This window comes from Thamnophis sirtalis, unplaced genomic scaffold (genome assembly GCF_051295495.1).
Source record: "Thamnophis sirtalis isolate CommonGarterSnake01/CBP01778 unplaced genomic scaffold, rThaSir2_p1.2 scaffold_6, whole genome shotgun sequence".
Taxonomy (NCBI): Eukaryota; Metazoa; Chordata; class Lepidosauria; order Squamata; family Natricidae; genus Thamnophis; species Thamnophis sirtalis.
Genome location: NW_028261386.1, coordinates 50,916,099 through 50,936,996, shown reverse-complemented (window position 1 = coordinate 50,936,996; position 20,898 = coordinate 50,916,099). Strand labels below are relative to the sequence as shown.

Genomic DNA, 20,898 nt, shown 5'->3' with positions numbered 1-20,898 from the left:
TGATATATCTCCCTTAGGCAGCAATAAATAAATGCAACTAAATGTTTCTGATAATTGGTGATTAGCTCTGCACATTGGCTTAGAGGAATTTTAGCCTATTTCTATTTACAGAACTGCTGCAACTCAGGGAGGAGATAGTGGGTTTCACTGTGTGAAGTGCCTGCTTTAGGTCCTTCCATAATATTTCTATAGGATTAAGGTTAGCATTTTAAACCATTAACTTTCATATGCTTTAACCATTTTTTGGTCATAGGTCTTGCATATTTTAAGTTGTTGTCTTGCTACATGACCCACTTTGCCTTGAGCTTCAATTTACAGACTGATACCCTGTCATTTTCCTCTAGAATTTATTGCTACAATTTAGAATTCATAGTTTCATTGATGATGGCAAGTCATCCTACTTCAGAGGCAACATAGCTGTCCCAATTCATGATGTTACCACACCATGTTTCAAAGATGGGATAAGATTCCATGGCTGGAATACTGTGTTTACTTTTGACAAACAACATTTTTCATTGAAGCCCAAAAGTTATATTTTGGTCTCATTCATCCACAGAACATTCTTCCAGAAGCTTTCTGACTTATCCATGTAGTGTTTTGCAAAGTGTAGGTGGCAGCTATGTTCTTTTTGGAGAATAGTGGCTTTCTCCTTGCAACCCTACCATGTACACCATTGTTCAGTCTGATTATTATCCAATTGAATGAATCATCTGACTCTAATTTCTCCTTCAAGTGAACTGATAATCTAGGGGTTCACATACTTTTACCACATAAAAATGTATAGCTTTGGGTCATTTTCCTTAATAAATCAGTGAATAGGTGTAATGTTTTTGACTCATTTGCTCAATTGAATTCTCTCTATCTCAAAAGCTGAATGTGAACCAAATATGACCACTTCTACACACTTAAAATATAGATAAATGATCATGTTTAGCTCAAATATATGCAAAACTATGGAAAATTCAAAAAGGCTTACAAATATTTTAGCACTATTGCAGTACAGTTGCATTATCTTGATTCAGAAGTTGTTTTGGAACATAACCCCCTAACCTTTCTGAGATAAATGTAAACAGAATAATAGTTTTCCATGTTTCTATGGCTACTGGCATTGTGGATTTTTGCTGCAATTGTGCAGTCCTGAAAGTTTTGAAAGTAGTTGTGGCTGCAAAAAGGCGCAGTTGCTCCTGCATGCTTCATTTTTTAAACTAAATCAAAGTCTGGTAGATAAGATTATATTAAGGTCTGACCTAGGATGATAGTTGAAACATGGTAGGAGACTGGCAGTGGGCTGTTCATGGAGAAAGCACCCTTGGTGTAATGTACCATTTCTGTCTTCTGGTTCCATGTTATGAACCCCAAGACCTGGCCAATAGCTTCTTGGTCTTGTCTCAGTCTACTGCTGCTTACTATCAGATTGACTAATAATAAGCCTCTCATTCAATATCTTATTTTGAAGGAGAGGGCCAATCTTGTTTGAATTACAGAAACTTGAGGATCATAGGAAGAGGTCATCCTGCTTTATAAACATGTCTCCCTTGGATGCAAGCATCAGCTTTAGTTCAAGGCCATGGATGAAAGAATGGCTGCTGTGCAGGAGACTTTTATTGCTTTCAGAGGCATTGTCCCCTATATAACTACTTATAGTTATCTAAATATCTTATTTATGAGGTTAGGAAATAGATGTAATTTCTGCAATATACTTGTTTGAACTGCTCAATTCAGTTGTTGGGCTGGTGATAGAATGTGCCAGGCCTATGGTTCTGGGGAATTTATTTTGCCATCCTTTGGCACCGGAGTGGCTCAAGACTTCATGACCACCATAGCAACCTGTTCTGACCCCCCCTTGTCCCACACCCACACATTCCGAGCCAAAGATAAGTTACGGCATTTAATTAACAGACAGACAGGTCCTTTGCAGCAAACCGGCACAGACAAGCTTGGGCAGCAATCCAGCACAGATAAGCCATGGCAGCAATCCAGCCTGCCAAGCTCACAATAATGTTCTCCAACATTAGTTCCTGCGTTGACTTCTGCAAAAGGGATGTGTGCACAAGCAGTCCTTTTATAGTCTGGAGAGGAGCCTAATGACCACCAGCTGAGTGCAATTATCTCCTGTAATTGTGTAATTGTTCCTGACGCCTATTAGCTCTCTGGTGCATCTAGGAACAACTCCCTTATCTCCTCCCCACTGGTCCAAGGCTCAGGGTGCGTCCTGGTGGCCAACCAGCCTCTCTGTGCCCTGCTCGGAGTCGGAACCCTGTCCAGGGTCCTCCACATCCTCCAAAGCCGACTCATAGGGCCCCTCGCTGTCGGAGTCTGGTGGCAGTTCCAACGGCTCCTGCTAGGCCACAACAGCAACCATATACTGTTTAGTTCATCAATGACTAAATACATTGTGGATCCATTTTAATATCAAGTCAATGGCAATATGATCTGAAATTTGGAAGTGTTTCTGTTTGTCTCTTGTTATGAACAAATAACTCTTTGGAATTTTTGTTATCTACTTTCCCTATAAGGAGGTGGGATTTATACATCTGGGTCAGTTTGAATATCTGATGGACCTAGTTACATTTCAGAGGGCACAAGGCAGTATTCCTGATATATTGTTTAACTAAGGCCTTAGTCACTACTTAGAATGAGTGTGCCTTAGCCAGCTGATTCTCAGAAGCATTCCATGAAATGACATGGAAGAGTAGAGTTCTAGAACAATGCTAGAAAAAATAATTATTATTCTGAACATATATATAGGTAAGAGTCTTTGTTAAGTACTACACTGTGGTACAAAACAGTGAGCAGCATAACAGAGATACTTTGCTACTCTTAATCTGCACCCACTGATTGCCATCCAACAGCTCTATTTAAGACGACTCAATTCCATGCTGATGACCCAGGGGTGGGTTTCTCACCCCGTTCCAACCGGTTCGGTTGGAACGGGGCTGGCGGCATCCTCGTGCACGTGCGCGGTGCACGCATGTGTACTAGCGTCTGCGCACGCATGCGTACTAGCATCTACGTGATGCTCCAGCTGCTCCTGGAGGATCGCGCAGGCGCTGTATGCGTCCTGCGCATGCGCATGCGTGGAAGCGCAGAACTCGTCAAAACCGGGTAAGGACCGCGGGCGGGCGGCGCGCCTTTCGCCGTTCCCGGAAGTTACTTACTTCCGGGTTCGCCGACCAACCGGTTCGCAGGGACCGCCGCGAACCGGTTGAAACCCACCCCTGTGATGACCAGTGTACCAGTGTAATGTGTGGATGATCTTGGGAAATGAGGGGAAGAGACAATCAGACAAGAGAGGGAGGAGTACTGGTTTAATTGTCAGAGATTTAGGAAGGGCCCTCTCTTATTGGTCAGATACGGCGTTGTCGCCACACTGGAAGGCCGCTCATGTGTCCTTGGCTGAATTGAAAGGAAAACACCAGGCAGAAATCCTCGGGATGAGCGAACTTCGAATGAACTTCGAAGACCTCTTTTATTAGAAAAGTTAGTTACAGCGTCATCAAAAAGGAGCGTATCAGAAGGCATATATAATCACACATGATACAAGTAAACTAATGAAAAGTTCACAGCATTCTACAAATAAACCAATAGAAAATCACATCATGGCAAAGGGTGGGCAAAGGGGGAATAGAAAGTTACAACCTAGCAGAGGGAGGGGAGACGGGGAATCGAAAGTTACAAGCTGCATGGCATAGGGGGGAGAAGGGGCAGGTGTGGGAGTAGCTGGCTCACATAGTTCATGAGGTTGCATAGTGAGTCCTGACCGTTTAGGCCGGAAAGATGTTTTTGGTACAATGTCTCTCCATCCCTGTGTGTATGTGTGTTTCAGGCAGGCAAAACCCGCCCTGCACACACACACCCGGAATGGATTCCAACATCTCCTCTGTTTTTGTTTTTTAAAGGCAGCGTCTCCCTCTTCGTTGCTGGGCATGCGGAAGGGATCTTTCCCCATGAAAGGGGTTGACTGTTCATGTAACTCCATGTGGTTGACAATGTGAATATTCTTCTGTGGAGCCAAGCTAGAGAGTATATTCTTACAAATAGTTAATAAAGAGGGTACACATTGAATACAGCAGCACAACAGTATCAGCAAAGCAACAAGGGTTATAATGGTCTTGACAGTATTTCCCAACCAGCTAAAATTAGGTAGCCAAGAGGTCAGCCAATCCCACAAGGAGTTCGAGGCCTTATATGTTTGTCTAACTGTTTGAACAATGTCATGTAGTTTTTCCACGCTGGTTTCAATTTCTCCGGACTGGTTCAAATAATGACAACAGGTAGCATTCAACCAAACACATAGGCCTCCTTCCTTGCTTAACAAGTAATCCAGAGCCAATCTATGTTGAGTTAAAATTCCAGCTAAAGAGTCAACTTCCGCCTGCAGGGCTTGTAGTCCAAATATCATGGTGTTAGCTAGAGTCTCCATTTGGGCAGATAAAATATGCAGTTGTTTAACGTTCCATGCGACACCCAAGAGTGGTAGGGTGGAGGGTGCTGTGCCCTGTTTTCCAGGTCAGAGACAGAGACAGCCTCAAGCTGTAGTACTTGCTGGTTGGTCATGGTCAGGCTGCGTCTGTGTTTGTGTAGGTGGTTTGGGCAAATATGGTCTTACATGCCTTCCTGGGATCCAAAGTACTTTGTCTTTTAGTTGGATTGCAGCGTAGCCCCTTCCCCAGGTAATCAGGTCAGCAGGTCCTCGCCACGTCAGGTCAGGCAAGCAGCGATAGTAGACAAGTGGTCGAAGAGTGTCAGCAGAAGGTGGAGGAATAAGGGAGGGTGCTTCGCAGACCGGCCCTGGTTTGCAGAGACTTCTTCCAGTCGAGTGAGTAATGGGGTGCCAAGAGACGTGTTCGATCCACAAATCACGTTGGGGTCACCAGTTGTGGCGTTGTCGCCACACTGGAGGGCCGCTCATGTGTCCTTGGCCGAATTGAAAGGAAAACACCAGGCAGAAATCCTCGGGATGAGCGAACTTCGAATGAACTTCAAAGACCTCTTTTATTAGAAAAGTTAGTTACAGCGTCATCAAAAAGGAGCGTATCAGAAGGCATATATAATCACACATGATACAAGTAAACTAATGAAAAATCACATCATGGCAAAGGGTGGGCAAAGGGGGAATAGAAAGTTACAACCTAGCAGAGGGAGGGGAAACGGGGAATCGAAAGTTACAAGCTGCATGGCATAGGGGGGAGAAGGGGCAGGTGTGGGAGTAGCTGGCTCACATAGTTCATGAGGCTGCATAGTGAGTCCTGACCGTTTAGGCCAGAAAGATGTTTTTGGTACAATGTCTCTCCATCCCTGTGTGTGTGTGTGTTTCAGGCAGGCAAAACCCGCCCTGCACACACATACCCGGAATGGATTCCAACAGTCAGATAGTTAAAAATTAAAAGTGGCAACAGATTTAAAATATTCTGTTAATGTAGTCTTACAATAAAGTAGAATTAGTTCATCTTACTGTTTTTTCCTGTTAGATTTACCTGTGAGGGTTGATAACCAGGCAGGATTTCTCATGGAATCTTTCAAATAAAATTGCTTAGTACTGCATGGATTTGGATTCTGATTGTGCAGGTTTACTGTCCACTCATGCAGCAACCCTTCAAAGTTGGAATGGTACTGAATGAGTACCATTTACAATCAGTCTTCACACTTCTCACCAATGCAGTGCCTTCATGATTACTCCACCCAATTTAGTGTCCAGGATTGGTATTTTCCATAGGATCACTTTTTTCCCTGGCATTTATGTGCTTGTATGTTGTTGCTTTTTATGTTTTTAATATTTCATTTCATTATATGGTTTTTATTGATTCATTACTATTGATGTGCATCATCCTGAGTTATGTGCTATATAAGGCAGCTATGTAAATAAATAAATGAAGGAAATCACTACAATTAATTCCAACCAGTTAATTTTTATGATTATAGTTTGAAAGCATATTCTGTAGGGCAGCTTCTTTTATAGAGCAAAGTTGTAATTTTAAATATTGATGCAAATATGAATGGCAAAAATGAATTAAAAATGGATACTGTATAAATTCTCCTAACAGTGATTTACTTGTGCCTAATCCTCTGGTACTAACTATAGTCTGCATTGTAAATATCGTTTGAATGCTGGTTTTGTTGCTTCATTAGCTCCCTTTTTCTCTCTCTCTCTTTCTCCTTTTATCCTGCCTTTGCTGATGCTATCTTCTGTCCAGCTCCATCTTTTGACAACTCCCTATATAATCCTTCACTTCCTGAATATGCCAGTTGCCAGCCTCCTTCAGCACCACCTCCTTCATATGCTAAAGCAATGTCAGACTCTACTCCGGACTATGCTATAGTGACTTCTGCACAGTCAATTTCCTCCCCCCCTACACCACCACTAAGGCACCCTGCATCACGTTTTGCTACATCTTTGGGCTCTGCCTTCCACCCTGTTCTTCCCCATTATGCTACGGTTCCTCGTCCAGTAAATAAAAATTCTCAACCACCTTCACCTGTAAACCCCACTCCTTCTTTGCCTCCAACTACCAAGTCAACTACTTGGTCAGCTTCTAGTTTTGCACCCCTTCCTCCTTCACCTCCTGTAATGATTAGCAGCCCTCCAGGCAAAGCCACTGGCCCCAAGCCTGTTCTCCCAATTCCTGTTACAGTTCAGTTATCTCAGATGTCCCCTACTGCACCTAATGGTCTTCCAGAATTGGCAAATTATTCAGTTTCTTCACCACCTACCTCAGGTCCAGCACAACTACCACCATCTTCCTTTCAACCTCTCTCAGTCTCTGGACTTCAAGCTTCTTCTCCAACCTCCCCTAATGCCTCAGCTCCCTCATCCAAGCCTAGTGTTCTCCCTTCTCCCTCTGCAGCTCCCCCTGCCTTTGTTGAGAACTCTCTAAACTCTGTGCTGGGAGACTCCTCTGCTTCTGAGCCAGTCTTGCAGACAGCCTCTCAGCCGGCTGAACCTACGTCTCAGCAGGGTAAGGTTTCTGATGTTGATACTAATTAACTAATAAAAAAAATGCACTCAAACTAATTTGCATTCCAAACTTGATTTATCCTGAAGAACTAACACTTTTAAAGCTGTCCTAATCTTCATATATCCAACCAAAGTTTAGCAAAATGTTAAATTTATCAATGTCTTACTTTGGAAAAACACTTGGGAAGAATGGTTTGTTTATTTTTTCAAATAGTTTCTAAACTGTTGTTTGTGGGAAAGGGACTTACTGAAAGTAAACATAAGACTTGATTAAATGAAAAATTCTGATAGTGAATTGATGTTTTGGTATTTTAATATTCCTTAAAATGTTTAGATTTACTTTGTTGTTTCTTTTGAGAGCCTTTCCATTGATACTCCATTACAACATTTACAGTAAATATTGTAATAGAGGTAGAGGAAGCTCTTCAAAAAGGAACAGGTATGAAGGTCCTAGTCACTGTATAGAGTGCATATAATGGAAAGCCTGCCTGCCATGAGTTCATACCCTGATTTCGAAAAATAACCCTGAAAAAAATAGCACTATTAAACTTTATGGGATTTACCACAGGGTGAACATACATAGTCTTATGCTTATAAAACGTAGCTTTCTTCAGATAAATTCTTTTTGTTTACGTGAGTGTTTGTGGAATTGTATGGATGGAGAATCAGTTAATTTAACAAACGGGGAGCTTTTTTACAGATAAATTTAATTAATACTCATTAATATGGCTCCTTTTTTATTTTGGAGAGGAAGTACAGATATACACACACACACGTATGTATGTATGTACCATATTTTTCAGAGTATAAGACGCATTTAGTTTTTGGGGAAGAAAACAAGGGAAAAATATCTGCCTCTGCCTCCCAGCAATTTCCCTCCTTACAACAAACAGCAAACAGAACAGACAATATACACTGCTTGTAGTGTTACATTTCAGACTATACTTGTACAGATGCTGTTAAAATTGATGTGCTTTCTGGAAGTATAGTTTTCTCTGCTAGTTAAAAGAAGATACAATAGTACTGGGCCTCTGCAGATCAAGCATTTATTTTAAAAAGCTTCTTCATTTTGTTAAGCTGTCTAGAAAAATAACAAAGCAGTCTTTAAAAAATAAGTCTAATAATTTGAACATTCTATAGGCATTCATAGTTATTGACTTACCTCCTTTCAGCAAACAGCCTGATTAGGACAAGAAAAAAAAATCTGCCTCTGCCTCCCAGCAATTTGCCTCATGTAGCAAACAGCAAGTTTCACTTTCAATTTCTCCCTATCATCAGCTATTTCAGGCTGCAGGAATTGCTATAGCCTATTGTAGCCTCCGCAAGCCCCTGTTTGCTGCAAGGAGGTAAATTGCTGGGAGACAGAGGCCAAGAGGTTGGGGCCTGTGGGTGGGTGGGGCTACATTTAGTGTATAAGATGCACCCAAATTTTCACCCTCTTTTAGGGAAGAAAAAGGTGCGTCTTATATTCCAAAAAATACAGTATGTATGTACACAAATGTCATATATACATATTTGTTGGTGAAAATAAATCTTCAGGATTTCTTGCCTTTGAGGTTGGTAACTCTAATTAATAAAATAAGGAAATGGTGAAATGTCCAAAATGTTTGCAGGTGCTTGTTTTTTCTGCCATTTAATGATTTTTTTGGAGAAATATCTGAAATACAAGATCATATTCCTATCGGGTAAATATCACTATGTGGGGTTATTTTTTGAAATAATTATAAGGGATCTATTTTTTCCAAATAAGCCATAATTCAAGATTAGGCAAACTATTACAGAGTTATGATCATGCATGGTTGTCAAACTGGCAGCCCCCAGGCCAGATGCATCACACGCAGGCCACGCCCACCCCGGCTCTGCAAAGGCAAAAGCCTTCATGATGCATCATGTGATGTAATCAAGTTTGACACCCACGCGATAATGCATATTTCCAGGAAAAAAACTATATCCTAATTATAGAATATTTTTGTTTTCATTGATGCTGCTGGGGAAAATAATAATTTCATCAACAGATTGAAATGTTTTAACACACTAATATATGTTTTATTAATATGTTTTATTAATACTTCTGGGAAAAACCCAAAAGCATGAAATATGAATGGAAATGGAAATACCGTATTTTTTGGAGTATAAGACACACTGGAGTATAAGATGCACCAAGATTTTGAAGAGGCAAATTAAAAAAAACATTTTCCCCACTCTGTAGACCTCCCAAAAACGGCCCATTTTGGGGAAAATGGGACTATTTTTCTTTTAAAAAGGGCATGAATTGCCTTTAGGAGGCTTGTAGAGTGCTCCTGGGGGGATGGAGCAAAAATGAACTAAAAACAGCCTTTAGGAGGCTTATAGAGTACTCCTGGAGGCTGTGGTGGGGATTTGAGCAAAATACGGCCTGTTTTTCGCTCATTTCTGCTCTCCCCAGTCCCCAGGAGCACTCTGAAAGCCTCCTAAAGGCAATGCTCGGCCATTTTGGTGAAGGGGCAGGGTTTCGGGAGGCAAAAAAATGTTGGATTCAGTGTATAAGACGCACCCACATTTTCAGCCTCTTTTTTGAGGAAAAAAGGTGCATCTTATACTCGGAAAAATACGGTATTACTTTCTGGTATTTTGTATTTAAAACAAGATTAAGTGATAGAATTGGAGGAACAGAGAATGCACTTTTTAAGTATACAAAGAAGGAACAAATTATGTTATGATATTACTGTAATTCAGTTTAAAAATAAAGCTTTTCCATTGTTACACTTGACATAAATATTATTTTCATCATAATTTTATTGAAGTAATTTTGAATGCAGTTTTTCCAAACTAAATTTTTTATGTTAGTTGAAGCATATGAATTAATATGGCTGGATGTTTTTCTGAAATGACATTGACCAGTTTCCTAATGAAAGCCATGTTAGGATATATAAAGTTTTTTTTTTCATTTGAAATAATAGAGAATTAGTTCTTTTGAATTTTACTTGATATTGCAATTCCTGTATTTGGTTTCTATATGTGTGTATGTATTTTTCCCCAGGTGTTACACAAGGGCCACCTGCACCCCCTCCTCCTCCCCCACTTCCATCTGGCCCTGTTCAGTCCCCATCAGCAGTCCCACCTCCCCCTGGACCACCACCTCCTCCACCTCTTCCATCTTTAGGGCCACCTCCACCACCTCCCCTTCCTACTCAGGTGCCTCTTCCACCTCCTGCACCTCCTCTCCCTGCTACTGGCTTTTCCATGGGAATGATGTATGAAGATTATCGACCTTTAACAGGACTGGCTGCTGCTCTTGCTGGAGCCAAACTAAGAAAAGTATCACGGGTAAGTACAATTCAAATTCAAGTGTTTAAATTCAGTTTAAAAATCTTAGTTTCAGATTTTCACAATGGCAAGAAGTGGCTATAAACCCTCCACGTTAAGTATAGTATGTGATGTTCAGATATAATACAATGGCAGCTGTGGGGTTTTTTCCAGCCAAATCCAGATTAATTATTTTTTTTTAAAAATGTTTCTGGGCTATTTTGAAATGTGATGTGTCAACTATATGTTCTCAATAATAATGGTACTGTCATCACTCCTTTTCTGCATATCACTTATAGAATGAAGATTCTCCTGTTCCAAGTGGAGGAACAAATTCTGCTTCACCCAAAACAGATACTAGTCGTGGAAATGGGCCACTGCCACTTGGAGGAAGTGGATTAATGGAAGAAATGAGTGCTCTACTTGCAAGAAGGTAAGAATTTAACTATAGTGTTTTTTCATTATGTCCTTCCTAGGGCTGAGATGAACAGGCCAAATAACATAGCTGGTTTGCACAACGCAGGATTAGAACACACTACCTCCCAGTGCCTTTAATCCCTACACAAAACTGGAACCCAGCTACATTGTCACAGAACTAAAAGTGATATCACACCAAGTCTTGTGATATGACCTAGACTTGTTCTTTTATCACTTTTTTATCAGTATTTATCTTAGAACAGATGAATAAGAAAGTCAGATATTGGCAGATAGTAACCAAATACTCTTTCATCCTTACCTGAAGGAGAAGAATTGCTGAGAAGGGGTCATCAGAAACAGAAACAAAAGAAGAAAAAAGTGTAAGTTGAAAATACTCTGGCAAATTCTGCAATTAAATTGTTATAATCAAAGAAATTGATATAAGTAATTGAAAAATATGACCTATATTTCATATTTGATACATCTTGAGATTTTATAATTATGATTTTTATGCTGATTCTGAAATTATGAGTCTTTTTCCTTGAGTCACAAATTTAAGCAGGTTTATAAAATATTATGTTTGTCCCATTGAACAGGAAGAACCAGAGCCTTTAGCTCCCAAGCCTCCTTCAACAAGCACACCTGGTAAGCTGTATAAATTGTGTAACATGAGTTTGCATAGGTGACAACTTTGAAATATGTGACATAGATTGCATCATAATAATCATGAGGTTGGGGAGATATTTATGCTTATTTTTAATATGGTTCATTTAAGAAAAAAATACATAACTCTATGTCCAGAGCTCCTTTGGGTTTAAGAAAGCAGAATCATCATCTGTATTCCTTCTAATTCAGTGCATTTACATATTTAAAGTGTTTATTAAAAAGTTTCTGTATTTATCAAACATTCAGTGCATGAACCATTTAATCTACACAATAACTGGGTTTGGTGGCCCATTCCCAAAATTTATTTATTTTATTATTAGACAAATCTATATAGTCACCCAACTCAAACTAAATGACTCCAGATGGATTACAATATTAAAAATCCACAACATAAAAGCCCCATACCCCTCCTTCACCATCAATGGCAGCAGCAACAAAATCAAATCAATACTTGATCAACTCAATCTCCATTCCTGGTCCCCAGCTCAAGGACAAAACCATGTCATCAGGGCCTTTCAGAAAAAAAAACAAATTTGGGGGTTGATCATATCTCAGAGGGAATGATATTCCATAGAGAAAGGGCAACCAGCAAGAAGACCCTTTTCCATGGTCCCACCAGACCCTTTTCCTTGGTCCCAGTAATAGATGGGGCGAACAACATATCCTGCCTTCCCATCTGGGGTACTAGTTGTATGTCATGGAGGAGAAGTGGTCCTTCAAATAGGCTGGCCCAAGCAACAAAACCTGCATGGACCACTTAATGAACAAAAAGACCTGATTGAATCAATACACAAAACAAGACTTTTGATCTGAGCAGAAATGTATGTGGGGAATAGAAAAAGGTTAAAAGGAAGAGGAATAAAGGAAGATGGTTTTATTGGAAGAGAAATGATTGGAGGAGAATGGATGGGGGGAAGGTTATTTGCAGAGCTGCTTCTTCCCAATTGTTTCTACACATCTCATTAGAAACACACTTGCAAATTCCTTCATTGAAAAATATCATCCTGAAAACTCAGAAAGCAGGAGTTTTCTGACCCTGTTCTTGCCCTATGGACACCCTTCCCTAAAAGTTTAGATTTGCCATTGCCTGATGGTTTTCCAAAAAGCTGTAAAGAGTGTCTAGGCATAGGGATTAATGTCGGTTGGCAACTCATGGTTGCTTTTAATTGACTATCTTAGTAGTCATCATCAGTTTTATATATTTATTTTTTGTTTTTTATGGTATTCTTACCTGTTCTTAGATGCCCAGAGTCATTGCAGTGAGATGGGGTGGAAGACAGATTGATAGAGTACAAGGTTCTGGGACTCTGGATCAAGGAGTTTAAGCAAGGGTAAAAAGATTAGTTACTGGGTAAATGGTGGCCAGTAGACAAGTTATCCAGTGCATATAAGCTTAAAACTTAGGCATTTTATTTCCTGCAGAATTAACAAGAAAGCCTTGGGAAAGAACAAATACAATGAATGGAAGCAAATCACCTATTATCTCAAGGTATTTATCATTTATTTTAAAAGCCATTTATATTACCCACAAATGACTACTGGAATAGAAGAGTTTTAAGTTAGATTTGATTAGTAGCTCGTATATTTAGAACCATAAAGACAAGAGAAGGAATAAAGTATCTTTGTTATTTTGTCTTTTACATTTTTTATAAATCATAGAAAATATCCCTTGTGATGTGATTGGATATAGAAAGGAAAAAATGTTCTTGGTTTTCTTGGAAACCAGCTATTGAAACATTGGAAATTTTGGAATGAAGCCCTTCTTGAAGATTAAGTCAAATGTTGTAGATTTTTTTTCCAGACGTATTTTTATTTCTATTTTTATGACATAACCAGTTTTATATAGCTTATTTTAGTTGAAACTGGGAAAGTTAACCTTTAGCCCTCCAATTATTTTGTACCTCAATCCCTATAATCCCTGGTCAGCATGTTCAATTTCAAATATGCATTAAGAAACTATTCAATTGTTTTAGAAAAATTGCAGTCATGATAAGCAGTGTGGAAATGTTATAATTTGTCGAGTGAAGTTAACTTGAATACTGTTTTTGTTTTTAGACCAAAATCTGCATCTTCTGGGCAACCAAATACTAATGGAGTACAGTCTGAAGGACTAGACTATGATAGATTGAAACAGGTAGATATTTTCTCATAGAATTAAATTTCTTAGCTTAATGTAGCTTATTGTCCACTTTTTAATTATTTTATTTCTGTATTGAATCAGCAATGCTTGTGATAAAAAATGAAAATGTTGCAATTATCAGTGAATACACAATATGTACTCCTAAAATATTTAATCATAAGGTCTACAGAGACAGTGCCCCCAACATCAAAGACTTTTAAAATATTTTAACTAGATATCAACATTTGTTCAATTTGGGCATGTGAACATACAAATTTGTAGGCATATAAATTCTTTGTAAAAGTAAGAAGAATATTTCACCTAAACTCTTGAAATTTTTAATTTCAATAAATTTTAATTCATTTACTTTACATCGAAAACATACACTATTTTTGGCAGTTTGGAATATCTTTCGAAAAAATAAACAATCTTGTTCTCTTATCACAGGATATTTTAGAGGAAATGAGGAAGGAATTAACAAAACTAAAAGAAGAATTAATTGATGGTAAGTATATAAATTTGTGAAGATTTAGGGAGGGGAGTTCCTGTGAAATTTTAGGAATGCAAAGAAGTTTGAAAATTCCATTTGTCTCATTTTTATTTCCCAGTATCATAATTTCAGTTTTTATTGAATGAGTCAGGTTATGATTTTTCAGTTCCAGTAGGAACTCATCAAGTTTCATATCAGTTGTTTTATTTAATTTAATGACTTCATTTCTTAGCTGACTTTAGAAACCATCTCTTTCCAAGGTGTAGCTTACAACAGGAAAAAAATATATAATGAACAATCATTAATATAGAGTAATCATCTATTTTGTCAGATTTATATTTATATATTCTCACATGAAGTTACACATGTTAAATATAAACAATTATAAGTATAATTGTAGATAAAAGTAAATGCCATATTTTTCAGACTATAAAATGCTCCAGATTATAAGACACACCTAGCTTTTGGGGAGACAAATAAGAAAAAAAATCTGCCTCTGCCTCCCAGCAATTTGCCTCCTTGCAGCAAACAGCCTGGTCAGCTTCAGCACAGCTTGATTTAGCACAAGCAGCTGATTGGTGGTTGGAGCTGTCTGCCTCCCGGAATACCTCCTATCAGCTGCTCCAGGCTGCAGGGATCACTGTTATTCTCCATCATCACCACCTATCGCCGCCTCCATACACCCCATTTTCAGCGTCCGTACGTCCCAGTTTCAGCCTGTTCCAGGTGGCGGCAATCCCCGCTGCCTGGAATGGGCTGAAAATGGGGCACGTGGAGGCCGAAAACAGGATGCGTGGAGGCTGAAAATGGTGTGTGTGGAGGCGGCGATAAGTGGCGGCGGTGATAAGCAATAGCGGCGATCCCCACAGCCTGGAACAGCTGATAGGCGGTATTCCGGGTGGCAGATCCAACTGCTAATCAGCTGCTCATGCTAAATCAGGCTGTGCTGAAGCTGACCTTGCTGTTTGCTGCAAGGAGGCAAATTACTGGGCGGCAGAGGCCAAAGGGTGGGGACTGGTGGGTGGGTGGGGCTTCAGCAACATTTGCTGTATAAGATACACACACATTTCCACCCAGTTTGGGGGGGGGACGACAACTTATATACCAAAAAATATGGCAATATCATAAAAATTAAAAGAAAATTCAGGAAGAAACATTTTTTAACCCCCCCACCAAACAAACAAACTATAGAAAGGTAGACAAGGGATGCAATACAAAAACACCTCAATTTTTGCTTCTGGTTTAGTAGATAGAATATTAAGTTTGGACTTAATTCTGAAATGGTTTTGGTTTATGGTTTTATTAGCATTTGTAGGCCGCCCTTTTCCCTGAGGGGACTCAGGGCGGCTCACAGAAAACCAGGGAGAGGGGACTACAACATTAAGACAACAACATATAATAAAATAGTAAGCAATATCCATTCATCATTCGGGCGGGGTAGCGATTCTTATCCCCAGGCCTGACGGGCGAGCCAGTTCTTCAAGGCTATGCGGAAGGCCTGGACGGTGGAGAGGGTACGAATCTCCACGGGGAGCTCGTTCCAAAGGGTCGGGGCTACTGCTGAGAAGGCCCTCCTCCTTGTAGTTGCCAGCCGACACTGGCTGGCCGATGGGATGCGGAGGAGGCCTAATCTATGGGATCTTATAGGTCGTAGGGAGGTAATTGGCAGAAGGCGGTCTCTCAAGTATCCAGATCCACTGCCATGTAGGGCTTTATGGGTGATTAATAGCACCTTGAAGCGCATCCGGAGATCGACAGGTAGCCAGCGCAGCTCGCGGAGGATAGGTGTTATGCGGGTGAATCGGGGTGCACCCGCAATCACTCGCGCGGCTGCGTTCTGCACTAGCTGAAGTCGCCGGATGCTCCTCAAGGGCAGCCCCATGTAGAGCACATTGCAGTATTCCAGCCTAGAGATCACAAGGGCCCGAGTGACTGTTGTGAGGGCCTCCCGGTTCAGGTAGGGTCGCAACTGGCGCACCAGGCGTACCTGGGCGAATGCCCCCCTGGTCACAGCCGTTAAATGGTGGTCGAATGACAGCTGTGGATCCAGGAGGAAAAATGCCATTTTTGACAAATTAGGCAATACATTTCCACTGCAATTTATACGAAATGTGTGTAGATTACCCAAAAATGTATATTATATACATTTTCATCACTTACATCACTTGGATTTTATAGGCATCATTTCCCCTCAAACAATCCTTTTAATTGATCATTTTATATTTTACTATATTGCAGCCACACTGAGGCCAGCAGAAGCAACAACAGTAATCAGTTGGAGTTTTATCATTGATACCTATGAATAGTAGTAGCAAATAAATAGATTCCCTAAAATCCTTCTCCCATATATAGTCATAATTATTCTTAGGTAACATAAGTCTAAATATGTTTTCAAATTTACCTTTCATGTTTTCATGCCTCTTCTACTACGTTCACTTTATTATGTATCTTAAATAATTGTTTTTATGTTTTTGTGTCTCAGTTTTTATCAGATTTCAGTTTGAACATAATCCCTAAAACAAATAGTGCTCTTTGTCCAAATACAGTGTTTTACAATCTTCCCACTTCATTTTCTATTTACTTGATAAATCAAACATATAAATATTGTTAATCCAACACTATAATAGAGTAATATTGGGGTCACTATCTGAGCTTTAATATTTTAATGGACAAGTTTTTCAAAAATATCAGTTCACATTTTTCTTCATCAGTTAACATACTGTTCTCTTTTCCTTCCCATTGCTCAAATCAGCAATTCGACAAGAACTGAACAAGTCAAATACAGTGTAGAAAGATTAGGACTAAGATGTTTGGACCACTGGTCTTGCACAAAATCAGCTACATTTTGTGAGCTGCTGGAAGATAATGGAAAAATATTCTTGAAAGAAGGAGAAAACAAGATTCTGAACTTTCAGACAACAATATGGTGATACACTATTTCCTTTTGCTGCTGTTTTCTGACTTTCAACAAGATGGAAAATAGTCTTAAATTGTGGCAATGATTTATGCAGAAAATCATAAGCCTGTTAGGCAGGTGCATTGAAATGTTTCATATCAACATTGAAGCTGCATATTTACAGTGTATTAAGTTTTTTAAAAGGAGAAAAACTTAAGGAGGCTTTTCAGAGAGGTTTTCTTAGTAAAGAATTTAGCAAATGAGATTGACATACAACTGTATCTCAGGTAGTCTTCCTATCGCATTAGGTATTTACTTGATTAAAAACAAAGCATGACTTCAATTCACAGCATAGAGACTGTAAAACCCAATATTGATGAATGAGAGATCCAGAATATCATGGTAAATTGAATAGTGGATTCTTAGGATAAGCAAGCCTCTCTGATTAGCCTTCATGAAGTTTTTTAAAGAAAAATGCAAATGCTGCCCAGATTATAAAGATATAGATGCCTTCCTAAAATGATATGCTTTACCAAATCTGAGACTTCTCCTGAATACAAATCAATATGATCAAATGTAAATTGTTAGATTGTTATAGACTTACCATAGGTTTTTGAGCTTTTAAGATTTATGCATGCAGACATTTTTGTAACATAAATAACCACAGAGTTGGCTTTTAATTTAAACCATTCTTGCATGCCACAAATATTAAATAGCCTTTTTACAATAAGGCCTAGTTAATGCCCAGGCAAAACTTGGGGAGGTGTTGGGTTGGGAATTGGGGCAACTTTTTTATTTAAACAATTTGTATTAATTGCTGCACTATTTTTCCTTATATTGCATGCATGTGTAATAATAAGGAAAATGTGATTTATCAGTAAACATGTTAAATAGAACCAGGTACTTAATACTTTTTGTATCATTTCATTTGTATTTCAAACTTAGTAATGTTTCAGTAGCAGTTCTTGAAACCCTGCTTTTTGCTTCTTTTTTCAGCTTGATATAAAGTTAAGCATTAAGCGTCAGGATAATACTTAGAATAAATTTTTAAAACAGGCAATGAAAAGTAATAGCATATTATTTCCACATTGGCTACCTACATTTGTTCATTTAATTAAATTTTGGTATGATCCTAAAATAAATAATTCATGTGTTATTTTTCTACCCTTCTCCATCACTGACCTTAACAAAATTTGTTTTAACCTGAATTTGTAAATGATCACTGTCAGTAAAGTGAGAAGAAACGGGATTGGGGGGGAAATATTACTCTATTGGTATTTTGGGGGTTTCTCCTATTTTGTCACCATGCATTCGATTTTATTTCACAATTAAATATTGACATGTGGGGAAAAAAGAAAAGAAAAAAATGGAAAAAGTCTTAAGAATTGATGTAGCAATCTAGTTTTAGAGGGAAGAAAAATCACATATCCAGTTTTATCTCCTTCCCCATTTATACATTTGCGTTACAATTTTTTAAACTTTTGTGTGTAATCTGTTTTGTGATTTTGAAAAAATATATGTATTCCTGATTACATCTTAAATTTTGCTTGTGGCAATAGTGGAATACTGAAGTTATGATCTATGCTGATTTCAAAATAATGTTTGAGTATAATTACTTGCTTTCTTAATTTACTCAGTTAACATCCAGATTAGTTCACAAGAAAGCTTTAACTAGCATATCCTCCCTGAGTATTGAACACCAAAGCAAATAAACAGCCGATTTTGGCTGTTTTCAGACAAACAGTCTTGTTTTCCCTCTTTGTATAAGACAGAAATATGGCTTATAACATGTAATCAGTGGCCATGGCTTTAAATTATTTTTTCCATATTTTTTAATTGAAGGCATTTAAATCTCAAAGCAAATAATTGCTTGAAATTAAGAGGAGGCATTTTCATCTTTCGAAAGTAATGTATGTTTAAGCAGTATAAGCTAAAATGCTTATTCCTGTCAGAAATCATGTTTGATTTTGTTTGTAAAGAAAATTCAAAGATGGGCTCGCAAGAATCTTAAACATGTAAGTGGTCCAAAGGTAAGAACATTAAGTTACTAGATTATGAATGAAACTGGTTAATGCACTAAACGTTTTGTGCCTTGGTCTAAAATTAATGAGTTCTGTGTAAAGGGAAAAAGAAAAAATGAAACTGAGACCTTGTCTTTCAACATGCATAGTTAACATAATCCTGAACTGAACCATTTCAGGAATCTCAGTTTAGTTAAACTGTTAAATCAGGCTGTAATAGTGACAGTAATGCCATTGCCAGATAATCCTGTAAGTAAAATTAGCTACAGGTTATTAGATTCTTTTAATAATTCTTCTTTGAAAATGTAATGATGGTTCCTGTGCTTTTGTAAGTAGATGCCTTAAGCTGAATATGGTTTAGGGGATCACTTTTAATTCCAGGAAGGCAATGCTTTCCTCAACACTGTGATCTGATCTGTGATAAACCTGTCCTATCATACACAAATGGCTAATAAGTCAATTGAATACAAACTGAATGTACAAATCTTAGTGCTGGTGCTGAAATCTCTTCAGAGTTGTCATGAAAAAAGTTCATTGTTTAAAAGGTTTGCAAGCATCAAGTGTCAATCAAAACTGAAGATGAAACATTAATGAATGTTACAATTTCATGCATTTAGTTTTACTTCTTTTTGAGTTTCTCAGTTAATTCTCTGCTATTTTTACCATATTGTGTCATTTTAAAATTTCTTAAATGCTAACGCTGTTTTGTTTGAGCAGAAGAAATAAAATTGCAATATATACGTGCTCTTACTATTGTTTGTGAAACTTCATGTTATGGGGGGAGGGACTTACACCTGTTTTCTTTACATTACCTTTATTACCTTTCTGAATCCATAGCATATTAAAAGTACTACCTCAATCAAAAATTTCATAATTCAACAGTGATGCTTAATGTTCATGTTCATATTGCTTCTCCACATTGATTTCTTTTCAAATTGTTTGTTTATGCTCTAAATGTATATCTAACTCCACAAAATCACTCACAGAGTTTTGCTCAAGACTTTTGCCTTTGTTGAGATCTTCACAGTGAATTTCCTGGTTGTAATTCAATAATTTCCATCCTTTTTCCCTCTTCCAGCATTTTGCTTTGTCAAGTTATTGTACAGTTAAAATTGTTCTGGAAACAGGTTTCTAATAAAATTGTTTATCACATTAGATAATTCCATGCATATGATTTGACAAGCTAGATCCTTATAAAAAGTGGCTGTTGTAAAAGGCCCTGTGTGTTTAAAACATGTTTTAATTAAAAACACAAGAACCACATTAATAACAGAATTTAAAATTTTATTAATGAAATTTTATTATCATAGTGTCAAATAGAGTATGACCAAATTTCAACAGAATAACGTGATGAAATGGGTAGGTTCTAAAATGCTACATTGAAGAATACACGGAGAGATAATTTGTAGATTATTGTCTGGGGATGGGTATTGTGTTGAATAATTGCTAAAATACTAAAAGTGTATTGTATTTACAAAAGCAGAGGTTTATTTTTTCATTATTTTAATGAAAAGTAGTATAAAATTTTTTTTAAAAAATTTAGATGCCTACTTGTGAATTGGAGGTAGAAGGGAAGGTTTCTTATATTCAGAAGTAAGCAAGTAGCTGCACTAGAGGGAGGAAAATGGGGAAATTATTGTAGTATCATCTAATCCTTTTTAGACCACTGGTTCAGCAATGTTTTGTAAGCTATCAGAAAAGTGAATGTTTACAGAAATAACCTCTATTGTCCGAGGCCTGTCATATAAATGGGGACCCTGGAAAATCAGGATCTTCAGTTGTTGAAGAGCCTCTATGCACGCAGAGAGTTTTTATAGCAAATAGTTTGGGGAGAAATTAGAATAAAGGAGGTCTGGAACCCCTGAATATTCTCATAAGAGATATGGGATAGAACTTTTTCCATGTTTAAAATTTTCCTCTTCAATCATGTTAGGCAGTTACAATGTTGTATGGTGTTGGTATTTCAGGTGATTTTTTTAAAATGAAAATTTTAAATTATTGCCTATTATCTATTACTGTTTGCAACATTCCAATGAAAGCATTTTTCCT

The 20,898-nt window shown here is 38.1% G+C and overlaps 1 protein-coding gene across 2 annotated transcripts in view; it reads left to right on the top strand.

The window, feature by feature from the left end:
* The window catches only part of ENAH (ENAH actin regulator), a 67,930-nt gene extending 48,331 nt beyond the window's left edge, over positions 1 to 19,599 (top strand). The window contains exons 6-14 of one of the 2 annotated variants that reach the window (XM_087717853.1): positions 6,195 to 6,956; positions 9,975 to 10,261; positions 10,540 to 10,673; positions 10,983 to 11,037; positions 11,254 to 11,302; positions 12,746 to 12,812; positions 13,379 to 13,457; positions 13,890 to 13,947; positions 16,685 to 19,599. In XM_087717853.1, the coding sequence (XP_087573979.1) occupies positions 6,195 to 6,956; positions 9,975 to 10,261; positions 10,540 to 10,673; positions 10,983 to 11,037; positions 11,254 to 11,302; positions 12,746 to 12,812; positions 13,379 to 13,457; positions 13,890 to 13,947; positions 16,685 to 16,722 (1,529 nt within the window). In that variant the 3' untranslated portion in view covers positions 16,723 to 19,599. Of the gene's footprint in view, positions 1 to 6,194; positions 6,957 to 9,974; positions 10,262 to 10,539; positions 10,674 to 10,982; positions 11,038 to 11,253; positions 11,303 to 12,745; positions 12,813 to 13,378; positions 13,458 to 13,889; positions 13,948 to 16,170; positions 16,399 to 16,684 lie in introns of those variants that run through there. The other variant, XM_087717852.1, reaches the window with a different exon arrangement.
* Positions 19,600 to 20,898: the final 1,299 nt, after the last annotated feature.